Genomic DNA, 25,683 nt, shown 5'->3' on the forward strand with positions numbered 1-25,683 from the left:
ATCTCAAGACCCACCACAAGATTCACCAATGACTCACAGCTGACCCATCACAAGACCTTCACTTGACACACCTGAAGCCCTTATCAACAGAAGAACACGGACACTGACATCCCTAAATCTGCAGAAGATGTTACCTAGCCTGGTAATGAGACGTTCTGAAACCAAACCCACAAGCTCAGAGAATGAACCTTCGCCCTCGCACTACCCTGGTTCTTGGGTTGGGAAGGTGGAACGAGGGCAAAGTCAACCAGGGAGCTTCTGTGGCTGAGAATGAACTAGCGTCCCAGCTCCTTCTTCAACATTTTCACCAGAAACCAGGGTTATTCCTGGGAGGTGGGCTATCGGGGAAGGAACCCCTGATAGAATAGAAAAAGGAGACAGAATTACTCTTTCACGATGATGTTGACGGGATACAAAACAGGTAGCCGTCCGGTAGCCTCATTGTTCTCCTGAATGTTGCTCTCATTCAAACTGGAAGAGACCAAAAAGGAGAACAGTTAGGAGAAGACAGTCAAACTTGCAGAGGGGGAAAGACCAGGGGTGGGCTTCAAAAACTTCAGCAATGAGTTCTCTGCCCGGTTTCTGGGTGGGTATGGCTATGGTGGGCATGACCTAGTTGGCTTCCTCCACCACCCCCAGGCTCTGGAGGCTTTCCTCAAGCCTCTGGAGAGTGAGAACTGCCTCACCCAACCTCCCGGCCTTCCAGAACTTCCAGGAGGCGTTTTTCCCACTCCCTGAGCCTCCACGCGAGCCCTGAACTTACCTCACATCCAAAACGGGCCATGTGGAGACTCCTGGGGTGGGGGCAGCCACAGGAGGGATTTGGAGGTTCTTCGAACTGGCCATAACATTAGCTATGGGTTCTCCCGAATATGAGCGGACCTGTACCAGCCCACCCCTGGAGCAGGCACTCTCTCGGGTTTCTTACCTGTGGGCACGGATGGTGAAGTAAACGAACTTATCCGGCCAGGTATCACCTTTGGATGAGCGGAAGGAAACCCAGAGAAAGGCCTTCAAGAAGGAAGATCAGAGAAAGCACAGCCTATAAGAACGCCTGTTTTCCTGTTCAACCCCATTTTCTTTTTGTCAGCCCCTCCTTGAGCTAAAACAGATTCTCCCCTCCCCCCCTATTCAACTGCAGCATCCCAAATACAGGCACTGTATTTTTCAGAGTGTAAAATGCACCAGAGTATAAGGCGCACCAAGATTTTGAAGAGGCAAATTAAAAAAAAAGTTTTTGCACTCTGCAAACCTCCCAAAAATGGTCCATTTTTTGCTAAAACGGCCCCATTCCCCCCCCCAAAGGGTATGAATAGCCCCTAGGAGGCTTGTAGAGTGTTCCGAAGGGGGTTAAAAATGAGCAAAAAACAGGCATTAGGAAGCTTATAGAGTGCTCCTGGTGGCTTTGGGAGGGGGCAAAATTGAGCAAAAAACAGACTGTTTTTTGCTCATTTCTGCCCTCCCCAGCCCCCAGGAGATCTTTGAAAGCCACCTACAGACTCTGCACAGCCATTTTGGTGAAGGGGTGGGGGTTTCAGGAGGCAGAAAATGCTGTATTCAATATATAAGACACAACCAGATTTTCAGTCTCTTTTTTGAGGGACAAAGGTGCGTCTTATACTCTGAAAAATACGGTAGTTCTGAACTTATGACCACTATTGAGCCCCAAATTCCTATTGCTGAGACATTCATTGACTGAGTTTTGCCCCTTTTTATGACCTTTCTTGCCACAGTTGTTAAGTAAATCACTCCAGTTATTAAGTTAGTATAGTAATACTGTTGTTAAATGAGTCTCTTTTCTCCATTGACTTTGCTTGTCCAAGTTTGCAGTTTTTCATTAGCTTATAATATAAAATACAAAAATACAAAAGCAAAAAGTAGGGGAAAATGGGAGGGAAAGGGAGAAGTGTAGACCAGAAGGGAAAAAAGTAAAAAAAAAGTGTTGACTTCTGACTCCCTTCGGTGCAGTGGAATAAGACAGTAACATCAAACGTCACCTTTTCTACTTTTCCATCATAGTATAAACTAGCTATTTCCATAACAACAAATCTATTTAATCAGTAAAACCCAAAATCAAAGTTTCATTTTTCCCCACCTCAAGCACAAAGTCCAGAAGTGGTTTCCAAACAGAAACAAAAGTACTTATATTCTTTTCTTTGATCAAAGCAGTCCATTGATTTTGCTTTTCAGAAAGTAATAAAAGGGGATCACATTATCCCAAGACACTGCAGCCGTCATAAATAGGAGTCAGTTGCCACGTGTCTGAATTTTGATCATGTGACCAGGGAGGTGCTGCAACCGTCATAAGTGTAACAAGTGGCCATAAGTCACTTTTTTTCAGTGCTCTTGTAACTTCGAACAGTCACTCAATGAACTGTTATAACTTGAGGACTACCTGTTTTTGGGATGCTGGTTCCCATTGACTCCAAAACCTCACCACCCTGCGTTGTTCATTGTGGTGGGAACTCAGAGCCTAGTTTGTAAAAATGTTATGTATTTGCCTGTTTCTCTTTGGTTATGGAATTGATTCTGTTTCCACAATCACTGGGAGGAACGAGGAATGGAACTTGCTTATTTATTTATTTGTTTCCGTATTTATTTATTAAATGTATATGTAACTTTGGACCGTGAGATGGGTAGCATATACAGCACAAGATTTCTAACATCCACCAGTCCCATGATGTCATCGTGGAGGAGTGGAAGAGGCTACCAGTGGCAACCTATGAAACTCTGGTGAACTCTATGCACAAGAAGGTTAAGGCAGTGCTGGAAAATAATGGTGGCCACACAAAATATTAACACTTTGGGCCCCATTTGGACATTATCACTTAGGAGTATACTCACTTTTGTTGCCAGCAGTTTAGACATTAATGGCTGTGTGTTGTGTTATTTTGAGGGGACAGCACATTTACACTGTTATACAAGCTGTCTACTCACTACTTTACATTGTGGCCAAGTGTCATTTCTTTAGTGTAGTCACATGGAAAGATATACTTAAATATTTACAAAATGTGAGGAGGTGTGTTCACTTCTGTGATATACTGTACATTTAATAAATAAGTGGAACATTGTAATCTGTGCCCTGTCTCTCGATTCCTTTTCTGCTTTTCCCCTGCTGGTTTTTAAAGTTGCATTCCCATCATGGTTACATTTACAAACGTACAGAGTAGAAATCTTTTCTTTGTAAAACAAGAGAACGCTGAACTCCCTCTCTTCTCTGCACAGTAATTATATAGAACTGGGATACATAGCTAGCCTTGCTTATATTGCCATCCTGCAGACAGGAACATTTAATTTTTCACATTTTGCTTTCACAGACTTTGGTTCTCACGGCTGTCCTTTGCTTCTGTGCTTGACTTCATTTCCCATGTCTTACCCGAGTGCCTGCCTTGAGAGCGGGTGGCCTGAAGTGGCAGGAGCTATGGCGTACGGAGGCATTTCCTGGGAATGCATGCATCCGACAAGCCGGGAACAGAGGCCAGTTCGACTTGAAGCAGAAAGAGAATATATATATAAATATATTTAAATCAGATCATGACCAGGGAATATAAAGGAAAGTGATATACAAGAACCAGGCTATTTGCCTTTTGGCAAGCTTGTCCAGGAACCCAAAATGTCAATAGATACATACTCTCAGTTATACCTTTGCCAAAATACATTTAATGGGAATGCAAGCATAGGCTTCTTCAATAATATTTCCAAGCTATGAAACTAAAACATATGAAGAACAGTTGTTGGAATTGTGTATGCCTAGTTTAATGAAACTAGGGCTAGGGGAAACATGATAGCAGTGTTCCAATATCTCAGGGGTTGCCACAAAGAACAGGGAGTCAAGCTATTCTCCAAACCACCTGAAGGCAGGACACGAAGCAATGGGCGGAAACTAATCAAGGAGAGAAGCAAGCTAGAACTAAGGAGAAATTCCCTGACAGTTAGAACAATTAATCAGTGAAACAACTTGCCTTCAGAAGTTGTGAATGCTCCAAAACTGCAGGTTTTTAAGAAGACACTGGACAACCATTTGTCTGAAATGGTGTAGGATTTCCTAATAGTCTCCCATCTGGGTAAGATCTAAGCTGGTTTGAGGTTGCTTGACTTTTTCTAGATTGTGGGGTACTTGGTGGTCTCTGTGCATGGCTGTTTGCAGACATTTCATTACCTAACTAGGTAACATCATCAGTGCTGGTAAGTGTGGTTGTGGTTTTTTTTGCTCCCTCTTTATATATAGTGGTTGCAGAGGTGGTGTTCAGCAGGTTCTGACCAGTTCTGGAGAACCAGTAGCAGAAATTTTGAGTAGTTGGGAGATCTAGTAAATACCACCTCTGACTGGTCCCACCCCCATATATTCTCTTCCTCCCGAGTCTCAGCTAATCGGGAGGGAATGGGGATTTTATAGTATCCTTCCTCTGCCACGCCCACCATGCCACACCCATCAAGCCACACCCACAGAATCAGTAGTAAAAAAAATTGAATCCCACCACTGAGTGCTTTTATATTTTTCTTGCTAGCTGATCTTCTATGCTGAATGTACAAAGGCTGATATTATTGTAAATCTGCCAACTCAGCAAGGTCCTACCTGCCAGGTGACCCTGCTGGTGACACCTGAATTCTGAACTACAAAACTCCAGCATCTCCACCTTAATCCCCCTATTCTTTTCCTCCCCACTATAACCTCCACCCCAAAAAATTCATCAAACTCACATGAAGAACTGAAGCTCCCTGGAAAGATAACACTGAAGAGTAATTAAAATAAATGGCGGGCTCATATGCCAATTCTCCCAGATTTTCTAGTTTCACTGTTAAGTTCAGTATGAAATTTGGGCTCAGCTTCAGTCCTTTAGATCTGAAATACAATAATGGGAAATATTTCCTCAATGCCAAGGCCCCCTGGTGATTTCCTATCTCCTTGTCTCCACTTCTCTACATCTAGAAAATAAAAATGGTCACTAAATATATTACAAGAATTACAAGGAAATGAAGGCAACATCTTCTATCCAATGGCCTATGTTAGCAGCACACAAAAAAACGGTAAAAATGGGGATTTGGTGGGCCAACCTTTATTGCAAATCACTAAACTGCCCGTCTCCAGCACAAGAGGACTGAAAGAAACAGATACAGGACAGAATCCAAGCGCTGCATCTCAAACCCATTATATAAAGGGATTGGTGGAAGAAACAACTTTCACAGTTCTAGTATTTTATATATGACTAGCTGGAAACCCATGCTTCACTTTGAAATTATATGATTGGCCGAGGTGGTGTACTGCTGGTTTGGACTGGTTCATCCGAACCGGTAGTGGAAATGGCAGTTGGCCCCGCCCACTTGCCCCAGGTCTACCGCATACCATTTAGGCCCATTATTTTAGGAAAAGGGCATGTGCGGATGGCAGAGCACGCTCATGCTCACATTTGCGAACCAGTAGAGAAGGTAAGTAAATATCACCCCTGGTGATTGGGCTTGATACATTGACATTTAAAGCTTGAAAATTAATGTAGAATGTGTAACACCTTAGCATCAGAGCGTGTTAATATAAGGCAACTGGCAGTTGGAACAGAATTCTTTTCAGGTGGGGAGGGGGAGTAGAATATCTGAACTCTCAGCCCACAGACCGGTTGAATCTTGCGCTGGCCATGCCCACTTCTGGTTTAGTGAAGGGGTAGCATCAGAGCATGTTAATATAAGGCAACTGGCAGTTGGGACAGAGTTCCTTTCATATGGGGAGGGGTATGTGTGTGTGTGTGTGTGTGTGTGTGTGTATGTATGTATGTATGTATGTATGTATGTATGTATGTATGTATGTATGTTTGTTTGTTTGTTTGTTGTGGCCCAGCAGGAGTCGTTGGAGCTGCAAATAGACTCCAATAGCGAGGGACCCTATGAGTCGGCTCTGGAGGATGTGGAGGAACCTGGACAGGGTTCAGACTCCGAGCAGGGACCAGAGAGGCTGGTTGGCCACCAGGAGATGCCTGAGGCATGGAGCAGCGGTGAAAGCCAAAGAGAGTTTGTCCCTGACATCAGGCCCTGGAGCAGTGGGGAGGAGCTAAGGGAGTTGGTCCTGGACACCAGGCAAAGAGAGGCAGATAAGCGCCGACAGCAACTACGGAGATACAGAAGATAATTGGGGCCAGGTGGTTGTGATTAGGCTCCTCCCAAGAGAGTATATAAGTAGAGACTTTGGGAGGAGGCTGTTTGCAGGACACAACTATTATACTTAAGCTGGAGAAGCTCTTGTGTGTATTTCTTATTTGTGGAAGTCTGGGTTGCTGCCAAAGTCTTGTCAGTGTGTTAAATTACTGTGAATAATAGCAATAGCAATAGCAATAGCAGTAGACTTATATACCGCTTCATAGGCCTTTCAGGCCTCTCTAAGCGGTTTACAAAGAGTCAGCATATTGCCCCCAACAACAATCTGGGTCCTCATTTTACCCACCTCGGAAGGATGGAAGGCTGAGTCAACCCTGAGCCGGTGAGATTTGAACCGCTGACCTGCTGATCTAGCAGTAGCCTGCAGTGCTGCATTTAACCACTGCGCCACCTTGGCTCATAAATTGTCTAGCAGTGATCTTGTGTCGGCGTGGGGTCAGAATATGTGTGTGTGTGTGTGTGTGTGTGTGTGTGTGTGTGTGTATGTATATGTATATGTATATGTATATGTATATGTATATGTATATGTATATGTATATGTATATGTATATGTATATGTATATGTATATGTAATGTATATGTATATGGACACCATACATTACTCACCCTGAGAAGTGAAAAGATACAGAAAGATCAGGCACACAAATTCCATCCTGACCGCAGTCTTTCTGGAAAGGAACCTATTAAAATATGAGATAAACAGCGATGGGGTAAGTAACATGGACTAATGAACAGAAGGCGCTTTCTTAAGGAGGGCATAGATGAAGCAGGCAAAGGCATAAATTAAAGACTGGATGAGAGCAAACAAGCTGATACTCAACCCAGACAAGACCGAGTGGCTGTTGTGTTTTCCTCCCAAAAATTTGACCAACGTACCATCACTCAGGCTGGGGGGACAAAACTTATACCCCTCAGAAAGGGCCCGCAACTTGGAAGTCCTCCTGGACCCACAGCTGAGTTTTGACCACCATCTTTCAGCTGTGACAGGGGGGCATTTGCCCAGGTTCGCCTGGTGCGCCAGTTGCGGCCCTACCTGAATCGGGAGGCCCTCACAACAGTCACTCGAGCCCTTGTGATCTCCAGGCTGGAATACTGCAATGTGCTCTACATGGGGCTGCCCTTGAAGAGCACCCGGAGACTTCAGCTAGTCCAGAATGCGGCCGCGCGAGTGATCGTGGGCGCACCACGGTTCGCCCACATAACACCGATCCTCCGTGAGCTGCACTGGCTTCCTGTCGATCTCCGGGTGCACTTCAAGGTCCTACTTACCACCTATAAAGCGCTCCATGGTAGTGGATCTGGCTATTTGAGAGACCGCCTTCTGCCAATTACCTCCCTGCGTCCCATCAGATCGCATAGAGTTGGCCTCCTCCGTATTCCATCCGCCAGTCAGTGCCGACTGGCGACTACTCGGAGGAGAGCCTTCTCTGTTGCGGCTCCGACACTATGGAATCATCTCCCCGTGGAGATCCATACCCTCACCACCGTCCAGGCCTTCCGCACAGCCCTCAAGATCTGGCTAGCCCGTCAGGCCTAGGGATAAGTTTTTACTTTCGCCCCTCCCGAATGTCGAGTGAATGTTGTGTTTTACTGTTTGATTTATTCTCGTTCACATTTCTTTTGTATTTGTCCTACACTCCCTTTCCCCTTTTATTGTAAGCCGCCCTGAGTCCCCTCAGGGAAAAGGGCGGCCTATAAATGTACAATAAATACCAAATACCAAAAAATTAATGTACAGATGGGTAGAATCAAAGATCTTACATGGGATAATGTGTTCACGAGTTCCTCAAGCATCTACATATACTAAATGTTTATCTGTTGTCTATTTTATATTCTTCAGTTGCATTATAATGCCACAATGTTTGAACTGGGTACCTTGCTAACTTTATTGGGTAAACTTGCTAACTTAAAAGAACCCAATTATCCATTACTCCTGCATAATTGAAATGTCCATGAAGTTCAGACCACCTTGAATTACAAAGTTATGGCTGCTGAAGGGTCCCTGTGGTTATAGGATTGCAAATTTTGACATTCCCTACCAGCTTCCTACAAGAAAAATACCGGTAGTTGAGGAAGCCAGCAGGAAGTCAGAAGTTGCTTTCATTCCCTCTGGTTTTTTTTTTGCCCGCCTGTAATCTTCCTGTTTAGGTAAGTAAATATTGACATTATTGAAGTTTGTTTATCATTACAATCATTTTTCTATTGATGATGTTTACTCTTCTTAGATAATCATTGGGTAACTATCAGTAAGGGGTGGGGTGGGGGAATTTTGGTCAGTTTAAAATTGAATGTTTGTTCACATTACCTTTCGCTCAAAGGATGACCCAATGGGTCACAGGATTGTCTAGTTTTACTTCTTTAGGAGGATGGGCTTTCCAGTTTTCTCGTTATGAAATCTGTATGACAGCTATCCTCTATGTCCGTGTTTTTCACCCTTGGCAACTTTAAGATGCTGGCTGTGGAATTCTGGGAGTTGATGTCTGCCCATTTTAAAGTTGTCAAGATTAAGAAAGCTGTTTTATGGAGGCAAGGAGAATCCATTCGATCACACAATCATAACCAGTGGCTTCTATTTCAATTTAGCCAGGTTATAACATACCAAAACCTTTCACACTGGTGAAATCCCTTCATAACAAATATGCCAGCTGCAAAATATGTCATCTGACAGATTACCTTATAATCATTAACTCAATTCAGGTGGAGAGAGATTTAATAGAAACATTTTAAACTTTCTGTATTAGTGAACTCTATAAATGAGACTGGGGACATCCTACTATAGTTCCAAGATTCTGTATTTATCCGAGACCCCACTGAAAACTCCTTGGTGATATCTGTAGTTCTTGTTTCCTCAGTTTCCTCTGTGGGACGTGGCTACACAGGCTCACATGAGTGGAATTATGTATGCATGTGGCGATGCACATATTGGCTGGCCACTCACGTGGCCCAATGGCAATTAGCTTATGGCCCAGTAGTGGGTCCCGGTCCACAGGTTGGGGAAACCCATTCTAGATAAAGGAAGTGCTAAAACAGACTGCAGAAAAATACCTCAATGTAGGTGGAGGTTTTTGTCTCAGGGTGAAGGACGGGTTGCAGATTGTTGTTATCTGGTTGCTCCTGAACTGAGAACTTTGTCCACAGCACAACTGGAGAGAAGGAGTCATCAAGGCAGGCCTGGGGCCAATTAAGAAAAAGATTCTGGAGATCAGGCATTTTTATCCAGATCAGTACATTTCTCCATTCAGTGTTATAATTCTTACAGCTGCAGTCCTCACAGCAGGCGCTCCAAAGGTATACATTCCTCAATTTCTCACCAAACCATTTGAAGCCAACCTACTTTGACATCTAATCACTCTGAAATGCTAAAAGCACCACAAACAGATAATCAGCTGGAAAGCACAAAAGAAATCTTTATTTAATCATGTGATTATCTGATCCCAGAGCAACAAAAACCCATTCATTCCCGTAAGCCCCACACTGGAAATCAAATTAAGATCCCAAAGTTAAAATCAAATAAATGTCTAGCATCACCTCGCTACCCACAGGTTTAGTACATCATGTATTCATTTCGGTGAAAATATCTGAGTTCTTGATAGGAGGGGAAGTTTATATCACTGTCATTCCTCTACTGCATTTAAAAGTCCCTTCAAGCTATAAAGCTGAAACAATTGCATGGTTAGCATTTCTGCATGATCTTCTTGTCCTAATAGCTGCAATCAAGAGTAGATTGCCAGAGTAGAGAAGGAACATACAAATGGTCCTTGACTTATGACCAGTCACATAGCGATCTGTTCAAAGTTTCAATGGACTCAGATTTATAGGTTATAGGTTTATTTCATTTCTATGCCGCCCTATTCCCGGAGGGACTCAGGGCGGCTAACAATCCCGGGGGGGGGGGGGGGGGGGGCGGGGTAGTACAGACAAGGCAACACAACAAGCAGATACAGAGAAAACAATTTTTTAAAAAACAATCAACAGTCACACAATTTGAGCGGGGAAGGGAACTTGTCAACCCCAGTCCTGCCGGAATAGCCAGGTTTTAACGGCTTTACGGAAAGCCTGAAGGGAGGTGAGGGTCCGAATCTCTGCGGGGAGTTCGTTCCAGAGGGCCGGAGCAGCCACAGAGAAGGCCCTCCTCTGGGTAGTCGCCAATCGACATTGGCCGGTAGATGGAATCTGGTGGAGGCCTAATCTGTGGGATCTGATGGGTCTTTGGGAGGTAATTGGCAGCAGGCAGTCTCTCAAGTACCCAGGTCCAATACCATGAAGGGCTTTATATTACATTTTACTACTACTAATGCCAGAAACCGGCGTTTACTTCTGATTTGTAGCAAAGACAAATTGCGGAGAATGGATTTGCTTAACAGCTGCCACAAAAAAAAGCCATAAAATTGGTGCGGTCACATGGTGATCCACTTAATGACTGGCGCAACTTTGACCGCAATTCCAGGATCAATTGCAGTTGTAAATCAAGGGCTACCTGTACATCCTTTGAAACGCCAGTACAGGTAGTCCTCGAGCTATGACCACAATTAAGCCCAAAATTTATGTTGCTAAGTGAAACATTTGTTAAGTGAGTTTTGTGACTCACTGCCGTTGTTAAATTAGTAACACGGATGTTAAGTGAATCTGGTTTCCCCATTGACTTTGCTGGCCAGAAGGCCACAAAAGGGGATCACATGACACTGCAACCGTCATAAATGTGAATCCGATGTCAAGTATCCGAATGTAAATCATGTGACCATGGGGATGCTGCAATGGTCGTAAGTGTGAAAAATGGTCATGTCACATTATTCAGTGCCATTGTAACTTTGAACTGTCACTAAGTGAACTGTTGTAAGTTGAGGACTACCTGTAGGCAGAAAATTTTGCCACAGGGAAAATGAGCTGTCCATCAGCTTACAGAAACTGGCACAAATCACAGATTCAAGTTTTTCTTTAAATTCCAATAAGTTGGTAGAAGGCCAGAAATCAATGGGCATCACTCCTCAAAACAGCTGGTTTCACGTGAATCAGTGCAAAAGCAGGGATAGGCTTCAAAAATTTTAGCAAGGGGTTCTCCGCCTAATTGCTGGGTGGGCGTGGCCACAGTGGGCAAGGCCTAGTTGATCTCCTGCACCATGGGGGAGGGATTACCCTCTCCAGGGTCCGGAGGCTTTCCTTGAGCATCTGGGAGGGCAAAAACGGCCTCTTCCGGGCTCCAGAGGCTGTCTGGAGGCTGGAAATGGGCCTGTTTCCGGCCTTCTGGAACTTCCGGGAGTCTTGTTTTTCGCCCCCGAGCCTCTGTGCGGGCCCTGTACTTACCTGCATCCAAAACGGGCCCTGCGGGGACTCCAGGGAGGGGAGAGGTGGGTGGGATTTGTGGGTTCTCCAAACTAGGCAGATTCTTAGCTAGAGGTTCTCCTGAACCTGTGCGAACCCGCAGCAGCCCACCTCTGTGCAAAAGCAATCACAGGCTTCCTCAACCAGGGGCTAAAGGGATATGCATAATATCTAAGAGGGAAGGGGGAACATAAGTTTATAACTACCTATTAAAAAGAAGGTCAGAGGCATTATACTGGCAGTTCTTAACTTACAACCACAACTGAATCCAACATTTTTGTTGCTAAGCAAGACAGTTGTCCCAAAGGTGCTTTTTCAAGGGGCAACTGGACCTTCTGTTTTTTTTTTTCTTTGAAGATGTTTTGCTTTTTATTCAAGAAGCTTCTTCAGCTCTGATAGGATGGTAGGGAATGGAAGGAATTATATTCCTTGCATTATATTAAAGCCACTTGGAGGTTTATTTGTGTCCTCCGGGTCACCTGAGTCATTTTCTCTATCTCCTTTTTTTCTTGTAATTTATCTTTTACTCTATGAAAAGTTTTTATTTTTAAAAAGGAAAGTTTAAAAGTATCTTTCAATCATTAACAGTGGGGGGGGGGGGTGCTCAGGATTCACATCACAAGTTCTGTGATTTGTCCAAAGAAGCCAGGAAGTTAAAATGACTGAAATGTAATTTGTAATACTCTTGATGCTGCCCTCTTAAGGGACCCAACCATTCCCTTCTGGGCAGTTTGGATAAAAGCATAATGGTACCTACCTGAGCCCACAGAGTCTTGTTGATGCAAATGGGCATAACTCCAAGTTGGAGAGAATCTGAAAAACTGGGTGACTCATTCTCTAGCATCAGGCGTGGTAAGGTCTGTTTAACATCAACACGGAGGCTGAAGTTGATTATGGGTCTCAAGGAAGCTTGTTAAAAAAAGAATGAAGGGGAAGACAGAAGGGGAAAAAACTGAATACAATGAGTGTTGACTGAAAGAACAAGTGAATTAGCATCAGTGGTGGGATTGAAAAGTTTCAACAATAGGTTCTTTGCCCGGTTGCTGGGTGGGCGTGGCCATGGGGGTGTGGCCTAGTCAGCTTCCTGCACCATGGTGGCATGGGGGCGTTTTTGCCTTCCCCAGGCTCCGGAGGCTTTCCTCGAGCCTCTGGGAGGGTGAAAATGGCCTCCCCCGGGTTCCGAAGGCCCTCTGGAGTCCGGAAACGGAGCCATTTCCGGACTTCCGGTACTTCCGGTAGGCCTGTTTTTCGCTCTCCCCAAGTTCCGGAGGCTTTCCTCAATAGAACATTGAGGAGGCCCACTTCTTGCCCTCCAAGAGTCTCCTTATGGCCCCTGCACTTACCTGGCATGATGAACCGGCTGCATGGAAACTCCTGGGAGAAGAGGGGCAGGGTGGGTGGGGCTAGACAGTCCTTGTAGCTACCAGTTCAGTGAACCAGATTAAAATTAACATCCGGTTACCCAAACCGATCTGAACTGGCTGAATCCCACCCCTGGTTAGCATCCAGAGAATTTTTTTTTAAATAACATGGGAATATATTGCTATTTATAATTGTCTTACAGCAGTGTTTTTCAAACTTGGCACCTTCAACTCCTATATTTCCACAGCCAGCATCAACTCCCAGAATTCCTCAGCCACCATGTCCACACATCTTAAGATAACCTTTACTGTCATTTTTACTGTGAGCACACTGGTTAATATTAAAAATGAGATTCTGTTTCCTGCATATATAATTATCCTAAAAATACAAGTTCCAGGTGAATTTATAAAAGAAGAAACAGACATTGTGATCCCTGGAACTTTAAAATATATTGCTTACTTAGGTTTTGTTAGCTAACATCATCAGAGTGTAAAAACCATTAAAGAGATACATGCCTTTATACACTATTAATCAATTTGGCCATTGTGTGCGTAATAGGCCCATCTACCCATCTCCCACCTATAATTAGCTTTGTTGTTTTTACATCAGACATGTTAATCGATGCTCCTATTCTTTCCTCTCCTATCAAGCACAGCTTGGGCTGCTCATACATACACACACAAACACACTACATTGTATTGAAATTGTATCTTTACAGATGTTCTAGAACTCAAATGAACAAGTATTAAACACAGTTCTGTGAAAGGATATTTCCTAGCAAGGACAGCTATAAAACACAGATTAGGGCCTGCTCCCACATACTGGGTTTTGGACCAGGGGGAAATTTTCAAATGGGTCTCTCCTGTAAATCTTAATGACTAGATGAGTACAAAATAGGCAGTGCCTTAAATAGCCAGGCCCTAACCATGAAGGACTTTAAATATTAATGACAATATCTTATATTGTATTATGGAAACTCTGATTTCTAGTCCTTCTTCAGACACAAAACCAGCTAAGTGGTTTTGCATCAATCTCTTTATCTCAGCCCAACCCACCTCACAGGGTTGTTGTGGGGAAATTAGTAGTAAGATGTGATGGCTATGGCTTACAGAAGGAGTATTAACTATGTTTCCCCGAAAATAAGACAGGGTCTTATATTATTTTTTTGCCTCAAAAAATGTAGGGTTTATTTGGGGGAAATACAGTACTAAAATGCGTCTTGTCTGACTGACGATCTCAACTGGGGCTTATTTTGGGGGTATGGCTTATATTATAAGCATCCTGAAAAATCATGCTAGGGCTTATTTTCCAGTGGGTCTTATTTTCAGGGAAACTCTAGGTGTGTTTGCCACCTTGAGTTATTTATACAAATAATAACGGTGGGATGCAAATAAATCAGTTGATGAGAAACAGAATGGCAAATGAAAAGAGTGGTTGCAAAGTAAATTATCATCACTTAAGACACGAGGGAAAGAGGAGCATCCTAAAACGTGAAACATTAAGATTATTAAGCAAAAGAACAATCACGCTGAGATGTTACCAGAGCTCCATTTCGTGCTGAGAAGATTTAAGGTGAAGCAAAGACTGACTTGCCCACGAGGATCAATTCTTGAAATCTTTCTGCTTCCACACTCTGGATCACCCAGAGGGATTGAATCCGGGGTAAATTTCAATGAAGTAAGGACAGTGAAAACAGGCCGGGATCTGGAAAGCAAAAGAAAGGTGTTATGATTTTTCCTAACCAACTGCCTTCCAAAATACAGAGATCTCTGATAAAGCTTGGTCTTAGTATTTCACAACCTCCATCTATCTCTATGCAATATGCAGCACAATTCCTCTTTTACCATTAACAAGAGCAAAGTCTCTTTTGAGTCAAGCTTAGCTTCTGGTGATTTTGTGGACTCATTCATGTTGTAATTTTCTTGGCAGCAGGAAGTGATCTGCTATTGCCTCCTTCTACGTTGTCTACTCTATAGCCTTGGTCTCCATCCTGGTAGTTTCCCATACAATTAATAGCCAGCCCTGCTTAGCTTCCTAAACCAGACAAGATTGGCTAGAAGCTATCAGCTGCTGTGATTCTACAACCAACAATTGGAGATAACAACCATCTCAGTTCACACTGTAGGTTCCAAGTCAATGTCAAACTACCACTGTGCCAAGGGCCAAGCCAAGCCAAGCTCCCAAAAATATTTTTTAAATTACTTTTATTGATTTTATCCCACTCTCCGGATCATTTTACATAAGGTGTAAAGGTAAAGGTTCTCCCACACATGCATGCTAGTTGTTTCTGGCTCTAGGGGGCGGTGCTCATCTCCGTTTCTAAACCAAAGAGCCAGCCCTGTCCAAAGACATCTCTGTGGTATTGTGGCCGCCCTGACTAAACGCCGAAGGCATATGGAACACTGTTACATTAAAGGTGATGTCTAATTTTCTACTTGCATTTTTTACATGCTTTCGAACTGCTGGTTTAGCAGAAGCTGGGACAAATAACGGGAGCTCACTCCGTTACGTGGCGCTAGGGATTCGAACCGCTCAGCTGTCGACCTTCTGATCGACAAGCTCAGTGTCTTAGCCACTGAGTCACCACGTCCAACACACACATAGATAGATAGATAGATAGATAGATAGATAGATAGATAGATAGATAGATAGATAGATAGATAGATAGATAGATAGATAGATAGATAGATAGATGAGAGAGATAAGCTGATGGATATTTTATTAAATCCTTTTGTGTCCAACCACACAATAAAGAATATTCTATTCTTGTCAACCATCCCACTACATTAGACAGCAAAAGAAACCCCTGGGACATTTTTTCGCCAACAGTATAACTTTACTGAAAAGCCATCTGGGTACAGTAGTAGAAAAGCCAGTTCTGACATTTTCACGCATCAAGCGTATAGGAAATGTTTTCCTTCCTACGCTTCCCATGTCCCATTGTCCACCAGTCCAGTTGCACTTGCTTTATTTTGGAAATGTCCTGTCTGCCTCGGACATTCCCAGTCGATAACCTCGGGGTTTGGGTCTGTCTCACACTTCCAGGCAACACACTTGCATTCCAGAGTTCCCCCACAAACCTCCCTTACATTCCAGTGCCTTCCCTCTTACTATTGTCTGGTTGCAAGCAGGGCTGCGTAGCGAGTCAACCAGGACTATATTATGCTATGCTATGCTATGCTATGCTATGCTATGCTATGCTATGCTATACACCATACCATACCATACCATGCTCTATATTCTACCCTACTCTACTCTATTCCATTCTATTCCTAGTCTAGTCTAATCTACCCTACCCTACCCTACCCTATTATTATTAGTGAACTTTGCACACACATCCAATACCATGAGGCTTAATGCATTTACTAATTTTCACAAGGGACCACATAAGAAATTGGGGCTGTTGTGGAGGGCCGAACCAATAGGGCTGTGAAAGTGCTTAGGTATACACACATGCAGATAAGATGGGGGAGGGGGGAATTAGCAATTACCTTCAAAACAAAACCAATTTTTGCAGGTCAGACAGGAACAGCCAAAGGGCTGGATGTGGCCTGGGGCCCATAAAATGCCCAGGTCTGGTTCATGCCCATTACCACCCCACCCATTCCTACCGAAGCACCACTGCACTTCCAAGAGCTCCAATAGCTAAGTCAGTCAGCTCATCCCTGCTGAGATCCAACCTTCCCTGAATGGATTGTCCAAAAAACTGGAGCCCGGGAGAAACAGAGGAGGCCGAAATCCGCTGTGAGGAAGAAGGAAGTAAAAAAGTGATCATTAAGGCTGGAGCACATCAACCCAGGTAGAGAAGCTTCAATTGGCTATTCTTACCTTCCTTATTTTTGACATTTGGACTTACCTGGCTGTGTACTTCCTTCAGTCGGTCTGTTTCACCCAGGAAGATATAAATGGCCCCCCGATTTTCATCTTCCATCGGGGCTCCTATGGCCACATCTGTAAGGCCATCCCCACTGATATCTCCTAATGCAGCGAGAGCTGCCCCAAAAATGGCCTAGTCCATTACCTGGGATTCCATGCAACGTTTGAAGGTGAACAAGCTCACCCTGGAATGAAACATGTGAGTTACATTAGTTAGTGTAGTTTTACTTGCCTGCAGGTTGTGAATGCTTCAACACTGGAAGTTTTTAAGAAGAGATTGGACAAACATTTGTCTGAAGTGGTATAGAGTTCCTGCTTGAGCAGGGGGTTGGAATAGAAGACCTCCAAGGTCCCTTCCAACTTTTGTTATTCTGTTTCAGGGCTACCTGTGGACATACTGAAGATAATATCAAGGCTCTCTCTCTCTCTCTCTCTCTCTCTCTCTCTCTCTCTCTCTCTCTCTCTCTCTCTCTCTCTCTCTCTCTCTCTCTCTCTCTCTCTCTCTCTCCCTCCCTCCCTCCTCCCTCCCTCCCTCCACACACACACACATTACATATACATACATACGTGTGTATGTGTGTCAAAAGTCAGAGACAGAGAGACAGAATAGAATTATATTATATTCTACTTTGCTGCTTATCAACCACTTTCAAGGGACCTCATCCAGTTGATGTAATGAAAATGAAAAACAACCATACATTTCTATATTTAAACACTCGTATAAAGTGTGTGTGTGTTAAATAAAGTTCTAAAAAGAAGCATTTAAAAGTTTTAGCAAGTCTTTGACTTTCAAGGCCATTTCAACCAGCAAGTCACTGAGAGTAGTCAGACTTGTGCAGAATGGCAACTCAAAGTTTTCACTGCCCTGGGCGTGTCTGTGACTACAGCTAGTCCTCAATTTACAACAGTTCATTTAAAGATGATTTGAAGTTATGGTGGCATTAAAAAAAGTTACATTCTTGAAGTCACAACCATCACTTGATCAGAATTTCGGCACTTGACAACCATCTCATATTTACAACAGTTTCAGGGTCTTGGCATCATGTGATTGCAAGCCAAATCAACTGCGGAAGTTGGATTGGCTTACACACTGCATGATTCACTGAACAGCCATGACAGAAGAGGTTATGGAATCTTGTCTAGTCCAGTGACATCTTGCTTAACAACTGCATCACTTAGTGACCAAAATTCAGGTGATCTTTTTTTTTAATAATTTTTTTTTTTTGTTACATAGACAACACATACCCACAATGAAAAAAAAACAAAACAGAAAAAACCCATCATCACAGATAGCATGTCGTTTGGTTACAAGTGTTTTAACATTTATCATTCTTATACATTTATTATTTCATTTAATAGGTTATAATATACAGTTTGGGTTGCTTTGTTTACCATCCCTTCCTCCTGTTATAACACCACCTTATTTTCCCTTTCTTTTCTCCCTTCCTCCCTTCTCTACTTTCTTCCTTCCTGCTCTCCTTTACCTTCCTTCTCCCTGTACCTTTCTCCTACTCCTGCTCTTCCTCATCCCCTTCCTACCCTCTCTTCTCCTCTTTCTCTCCTTTCCATCCTCCTCTCCTTACCTCTTTCTTTTCAGCCTCCCTCCCTTCTCTACTTTCTTCCTTCCTCCTCTCCTTCCCCTTCCTTCTTCTCTTGCCTCTCCTTCGCTCCTACTCTTCCTCTTTCCCTTCCTACCCTCTCTCCTTCCTTCTCTCTCCCTTCCATCTTCCTTTCCTTTCCCTTTCCTTTCTCCCTCTCTCCCTTCTCTACTTTCTTCCTTCTTCCTCTCCTTCCCATTCCTTCTTCCCTTGCCTCTCCTTCGCTCCTACTCTTCCTCTTTCCCTTCCTACCCTCTCTCCCTTCTCTCTCCCTTCCTTCTTCCTTTCCTTTCCCTTTCCTTTCTCCCTCTCTCTCTTCTTCTCTACTTTCCTCCTTCCTCCGCTCCTTCCCCTTCCTTCTTCCCGTACCTTTTTCCTACTCCTGCTCTTCCCCTTTCTACCCTCTCTCCTCCTCTTTCTCTCCTTTCCATCCTCCTCTCCTTACCTCTTTCTTTTTCCCCCCATCTTCCTTTCATTCTCTCCTCCTTTCTCCCTTTCTTTTTCTACTATTGTTGGTGTGTCTATTTTAAATCTCAGTTTATGTTTCCTTGGGATGGTACTTCTGCCAACCCAGATATAATTTAGTATCATTTCTTATTCCCTTACCTTTGCTAATCTATCCTAACTATATTTCCCCCCACAGACACACTTTGTATCTCTCTATTGTATATATACTTATATATTTGATACACACAACAATAAAAAACACAAAAAAAACACAACAAACATATGTTATAAAAAAAGTATATCAACTGGTTACAAAAAGTTTTTGTGCATCTCTTCCATTAATTCATATTAATTCGAATATCTTAACTCAAATATTAACATCATCATACCTCCACTTTTAGTTGACTACAGTTATTTAAAATTCAGGTGATCTTAACACCAAGGACTACTTGTAATTGCAATAATGTCATGAGGATTGAGTTTGGGGTACAAATTCATTTTAGTGAGTAGTCAAATTTGCACAAGTGGAACCTATAATAAAGGGATTGTGTCAATACCCTGGCTGAAGACATCTTGTGCTGCCATGAACTTTGAGAGGGGGAAGGGAGGGGGAACTAGATAGGCTGGTAAACAGTCAAAACAAAAAGTTTTCTTGTGGGAACCAAGGTCATGCCAACAGGTAGCAGTTGAAAGTAGCCTTCCAGCTACTTTCACTGGACAATGTGACCAATGACATTTGGGGAGTGAAATATTTACTCTTTTAATTAGGGGAAAAACACAGGAACTTTTGGAATTGGTGCTCACTAGCTGTACCGATCTGATGTATCCAATAAACATGTTCTTTGAGGAATCGACCTGCCTCGGAGTTCTGATTTTAGTGGATGCGTTACTCAGAACGCTGAAGACTGCTTGTATATAATATAATATATTACATGTGTATGTATGTAAGTGTATATGTATTTATATGTGTATATGTATATATTTTGCTATGTATGGCTGTGAAAGTTGGACCATAAGGAAGGCTGAGTGTCAAAGAATTGAGGTCTTTGAACTGTGGTGCTGGAGAAGACTTCTGAGAGTCCCTTGGACTGCCAGGCGATCAAACTTGTCAGTCCTAGAGGAGATCAACCCTGACTGCTCTTTAGAAGGCCAGATCCTGAAGATGAAACTCAAATACTTTGGATACCTGATGAGAAGGAAGGACTCATTGGAGAAGAGCCTAATACTAGGAAACATTGAGGGCAAAAGAAGAAGGGGACAATATAGAAAATGAGGTGGCTGGATAGAATCACCGAAGCAATAGGCCTGAGCTTAAATGGACTCCAGAGGATGGTAGAGGACAGGAAGGCCTGGAGGAATGTTGTTTGTTGGGGTCACAATGGGTTGGACACGACTTCGCAACTAACAACAACAAACATGCATATTAGAAAGTTTTTGGCATTTGAAGCTAAGAAATGAAAGGCTATAGTCAGGTAGATGGGAAGGAGAAGGCTTGAAGATTTTGTCATGATCTGCCTCCTTTGGCAGAAATAACTGGGGGGGAAACCTGCTGAGATTACTCAGCATTTCCTCCCAAAAATGAACAGATGGAGGAAAAGACAATTCACCAAATGTGAGAAAGCTTCTTCTCAATCCTAGATTTCTCTTCCAGCCTCCGATGGTTTTACTCACCGTGCTGTTGATGGAGGAGACGTGGACAATCCCACCTAGGCTTCCATTGTAGTAATGAGGAGCCCCAATTAGAAGGAGGTCAGTATTTCCATCTTCGCTTAAGTCCACGGTGGCGAGTTCAGCACCAAAGTAAGAACCGACCTAAAAAGAAGAAAAGACGTTCTGTGGCAGTGATGGCGAACCTTTTTGCTCTGTTTTTGGCCAACCCCTCCCCCAGGAGCACTCTGCAAGGCCCTCCCCCCCAAGACTATTCATGCCTTTTATTTGGGGGAAAAAACAAAAACAGGCCCATTCACGAAAAACGGACCGTTTTGGGGAGGTTTGCAGAAAGCAAAAACTTTTTTTTTCCTTTTGGAAAGCTCTTTAGTTAGAGTGATTGATGAGAATTACATTGATCAAGTGCTGTGCCAGCAGAAACAAGTCTTAAGCGCTGCAGGTTGTCAGATTTCCTTCTCCAGCACATGGATAAATACACCTTGAAACATCTACATATCTACCTACTCTCTCTCCCACCCTCCCTACCTACTGTATTTCTCTCTCTCTCCATCTCTCCCTTTATCTACCTACCTACCTACCTACTCTCTCTCCCTACCTACCTACCTACCGTATTTCTTTCTCTCTCTATCCCTCTACCTACCTACCTACTCTCTCTCCCTCCCTCCCTACCTACTGTATTTCTCTCCCTCTTTCTCTCCCTCTCTCTACCTATCTACTCTCTTTCTCTCCCTACCTACCTACTGTATTTCTCTCTCTCTCTCTCTCCCTCTATCTACCTACCAACTCTTTTTTAAAAATTCCTCTTCAAAACCTTGGTGCATCTTATACCCTGGTGTGTCTTATACTCCGAAAAATATGGTAGTAAGTGCACAAAATAATAAATTTCCTTTTTTATATATCTTCTTCTTGTAGGTCATTCTTTGGGGCAAAGAATTCAGTGACATTGACTTGGCCACTCCCACCCAGTCACATGACTGCCAAGCTACTCCCACAAAATAGGCCACACCTACAGAATAGGTTCTAAAAATTTTTGAAACCCACCAATGAACTATATGTATATTTGCTGCAAAGAAAAGAAAGCTACTTATTTCTATGTCTTTTCTTTCTTTCTTTTTCTGCTTTTTGCCATTCTCCCCCTCCCTTTTTTCATTTCCTTTTTCTTTATGAATTCTTATTGGTTATTAATCTCCTTTTCAAAAATCTTAATAGAAGAATTATTCAAGAAAATAGGTCACAGAGCTGAGCTGGTTGCTTTGTGGTCAGCCATTTTTAGGGAAGTGCTGAGCCGCAGAGAAAAACTGTCCAGCAATAAATAGCTTGTTTAGGCAATCCACCCACTCTGGGTGGGTGGGTGGGTGGGTGGGTGGGTGGGTGTGTGTGTGTGTGTGTGTGTGTGTGTGTGTGTGTGTGTGTGTGTGTGAGAGAGAGAGAGAGAGAGAGAGAGAGAGAGAGAGAGAGAGAGAGAGAGAGAGAGAGAGAGAGGGGGGGAAGATCAGTCATAGGACAATACAATACTGTGCTATCACCAATTGAACTTTGACTGTTAGTTGACTAAATTCTTATGTATCATCATCACTTTAGCCATGGTCTATCCACTGCAGGATGAAGGCCTCTTCCACATGTTTCCAACCAATATGGTCCTGAGCTTTCTTTCACCAATTGAGCCCGCCATACTTGCAGATATTGTCAATCCATCTTGTTTTAGGTCTCTTTTGTGGAAGAGGACTGAGTAGTGCTCCAGGAACACCATTCAGGTGACTTTGAGGATACAGATAAACCTCCAAGTGCTTCAACGACCCTCTAAGGTTAAGGTAAAGGTTCCCCTCGCACATATGTGCTAGTCCTTCCTGACTCATCTCCGCTTCAAAGCCAAAGAGACAATGCTGTCCAAAGACATCTCCATGGTCATGTGGCCGGCATGGCTAAACACCAAAGGTGCACAGAATGATGTTACCTTCCTACCAAAGAGGTCCCTATTTTTCTACTTGCATGCTTTTGAACTGCTAGGTTGGCAGAAGTTTGGACAAATAATGGGAGCTCACTTCATTACACAGCGCTAGGGATTCGAACTGCCAAACTGCCAACCTTTCTGATTGACAAGCTTAGTGTCTTAGCCACTGAACCATCGCGTCCCTCCCATGACCCTCTTAAAGGATGTAAATGAGCAGCTGCCTGCAAGGAGTATAAATCCTTCCATTCCCCATTGTCCTGTCAGAGCTGAAGAAGCTTCTTGGATGAGAAGCAAAACGTCTTTAAGAAAAAACAAGAAAGTGCAGTTGCCTCCTTAAAAAAACACCTTTGGGATTCCATGGAAAAGGTTTTCGCCAAGCTAAGCATAACTTTCAAGGAGAAACTCCCCCCATGCCTGATGAGAAAAGTTCTCGATCTGTGTGTGCTACCTGCTCTAACATATACCTGTCAAAACATGGATTCTAACCTCGCGATTGATACAAAAGCTATGAGTGGCACAAAGAGCCATGGAAAAACACATGCTTGGCATTACAAGAAAAGATAGAAAGACCTGCACATGGATTAGAGAAGGAAAGTGAGAGACCGCCTCCTGCCAATTACCTCCTCGCAACCAATTAGATCACATAGATTAGGCCTCCTCCGGATTCCATCTGCCAGTCAGTGTCGACTGGCAACCACGCGGAGGAGGGCCTTCTCGGTAGTAGCTCCGACCCTTTGGAACGATCTCCCCGTGGAGATTCGTACCCTCACCACCCTCCAGACCTTCCGCGCAGCCCTTAAAATCTGGCTATCCCGTCAGGCCTGGGGCTAAAGATTGTAATCCATCCCCACCTGAATGGTATGAATGTTGTGTTCTTTTTAATTATGTATTGTGCTTATGTGTCATTGTTTGTATCCCCTTTCCCTATGAGTTGTAGGCCGCCCTGAGTCCCCCCAGGGAAAAGGGCAGCCTATAAATAAACTTTTCCAATTCCAATTCCAATTCCAAGTCTACGACGCCATCAAGATTGGCATTGTAAATTGAAAAGGAAATGGGCTGGTCACATAGCAAGAAGCACTAATGGCAGGTGGACCAAAGCAGTCATAGAATGGATCCTATTCGATCAAAAGCATCCACTAAAGAGACCTAAAGCAAGATTCTTGTGAACATGTAGCAATAATAAGCCTTTTTTCTGAGTTGAACTAAAAAAAAATGGCTATTTGATATTTGCGCCTGGCAATCACAGAGGTTTTGGATAAACCGGAGGCATTGCGGTGGGAACGGCTGGGAAAATAAATAAGGAGCATCGCGAAAAACCCAGCCACGAACCGTCATCCGGAGGCCTTTGGGCCAAAACTGTCCTGAAAGGATGGTGAAGAAAGAGAGGCATTTCGAACGACCATGAGGAGCAAGGCAAACTCTTTGGCAGGTCCTAAACAAACTCTCCAGACCGGCAGCGGGGGTGCCGGCCATCTTCAATGACCGCTCTGCAGCTGGGGCATCTAGACCAAAATTGGAGCTGGAGCAGTGATCAGACGGAGTGTTGGGACCGGGAGAAAGGCTGGCCGACCCAAGAGTAAAGAAAAATTTAAATTTGGAACTTAAAAAGATTGGTCCAGAGCCGAGGTGGGGCAGTGGTTAAATGCAGCACTGCAGGCTACTTCAGCTGACTGCAGTTCTGCAGTTCGGCTGTTCAAATCTCACCGGCTCAGGGTTGACTCAGCCTTCCATCCTTCCGAGGTGGGTAAAAATGAGGACCCGGATTGTTGTTGGGGGGCAATATGCTGACTCTGTAAACCGCTTAGAGAGGGCTGAAAGCCCTATGAAGCGGTATATGTCTAACTGCTATTGCTATTTAAAACAGCGACTAAGTGTCACTTGGAATACAAAGAGAGGGAAAAGAAAGGGGGGGGAGGAATGGTGACTGCCCAAAAAGATTGTGGCTAATATAATTGGAACTGGAACATCTAAAAAAAGGGGAAAGAAACGGGGAAAACAGAAAAATAATTACTGGATTTGGAACTTTTGGTTTTTGAAAACTCTGACAATTTATTGGTTTCACTGTCTGTGGGATTGTAAAAGCCATCTGCTTGAGAAAAGCAACATCTGGAAACAAAGTACAGTGGAAAAACGACCTTGAACACAGAAAAGATAAGTGGAAGATTTTCTAAGGAGTGTATGGCCATTTCCTGTTGTTGGACTTTGTTTTGCCACGGCTGAGAAAGAAAGTTAAAAACCTTGAAACCAACTGCTTTACTTTGGGGTTGGATATTATAGCTGGAAAAATTTGGAAATAAGAAAGAGACTTAATTAAGCGTGGTAAAATATAAAAACATTAAAAAAAACTTGTGTTAAATTTGAACATGGAGCGTGGGATGTAGGAAGAGTTACTCAAAATGTTAAAATGCATGTACAACACTTAAATGTATTAAAGAACCAGAAAAGTAATTGAAATATATAGAACAGGAAGTAGGAGAGAAACTGACAAAGAGAAACACAAATGAGAGGCAAGAGGTTAACAAGGAGAGTGGGGGGGGGGGGAGGGAACCTGAAAATAAAAAAATGTTAAATAATTCTATTAAGATTTATAGAGACACAAAAAGAGCAGAGAGGAAAAAAGAAAAATGCTATCCAAAACAAGAAAAAAAATAAAAATAAAGAGAGAAACAGTGGGAAGCAAAAAAGAGAAATCCTAGAGAGGGTTACTCAAATAATTCATAGAAGAATGATAGGGAAAATCCAGAAGAAAAGATATAATACATATAAAAGGGGGGGGGAGAAAAAAAGGAATTCAAGAGTGGGGGATAGAAGGACAAATAGAAATCTGTTGAAAAATGGAACATCAAAGAGAGCAAGAGGCGAATTAAGAGAAAAAAGCTAGGAAAGGAGGAAGGGAAAGAAGAGATGTATTGATAGAAAATGAAATATGTTAATGATGCTAATGATACATAGTTAAATAAAATAACATTGTTAATTGTGGATAACCAATTAAGTAAAATTTAGAGATTTTAGATTTTAGAGAGATTTATTAATATTTGTAGGCCGCCCTTTTCCCTGAGGGGACTCAGGGCGGCTCACATAAAACCAGGGAGGGGGAAGTACAGACATTGACATTAAAACATATAATAAAATAGTAAACAACATACATTCATCATTCGGGAGGGGCGGCTATCCTTGTCCCCAGGCCTGACGGGCTAGCCAGTTCTTAAGGGCTGTGCGGAAGGCCTGGACGGTGGAGAGGGTACGAATCTCCACGGGGAGCTCGTTCCAAAGGGTCGGGGCTACTACTGAGAAGGCCCTCCTCCTTGTAGTTGCCAG

At 43.3% G+C, this 25,683-nt stretch overlaps 1 protein-coding gene across 1 annotated transcript in view; it reads right to left on the bottom strand.

The window, feature by feature from the left end:
• LOC106557294 (integrin alpha-X) overlaps nucleotides 1–25,683 on the bottom strand; it is a 52,634-nt gene that overhangs the window by 9,615 nt on the left and 17,336 nt on the right. The window contains 12 exon segments of the mRNA XM_087714681.1: nucleotides 388–471; nucleotides 929–1,011; nucleotides 3,377–3,487; nucleotides 4,702–4,843; nucleotides 6,751–6,824; nucleotides 9,190–9,315; nucleotides 12,221–12,372; nucleotides 14,366–14,529; nucleotides 16,437–16,567; nucleotides 16,682–16,828; nucleotides 16,830–16,886; nucleotides 20,418–20,558. Of these exon segments, the coding sequence (XP_087570807.1) occupies nucleotides 388–471; nucleotides 929–1,011; nucleotides 3,377–3,487; nucleotides 4,702–4,843; nucleotides 6,751–6,824; nucleotides 9,190–9,315; nucleotides 12,221–12,372; nucleotides 14,366–14,529; nucleotides 16,437–16,567; nucleotides 16,682–16,828; nucleotides 16,830–16,886; nucleotides 20,418–20,558 (1,412 nt within the window).

The sequence above is a fragment of the Thamnophis sirtalis genome, unplaced genomic scaffold, assembly GCF_051295495.1.
Source record: "Thamnophis sirtalis isolate CommonGarterSnake01/CBP01778 unplaced genomic scaffold, rThaSir2_p1.2 scaffold_4, whole genome shotgun sequence".
NCBI lineage: Eukaryota > Metazoa > Chordata > Lepidosauria > Squamata > Natricidae > Thamnophis > Thamnophis sirtalis.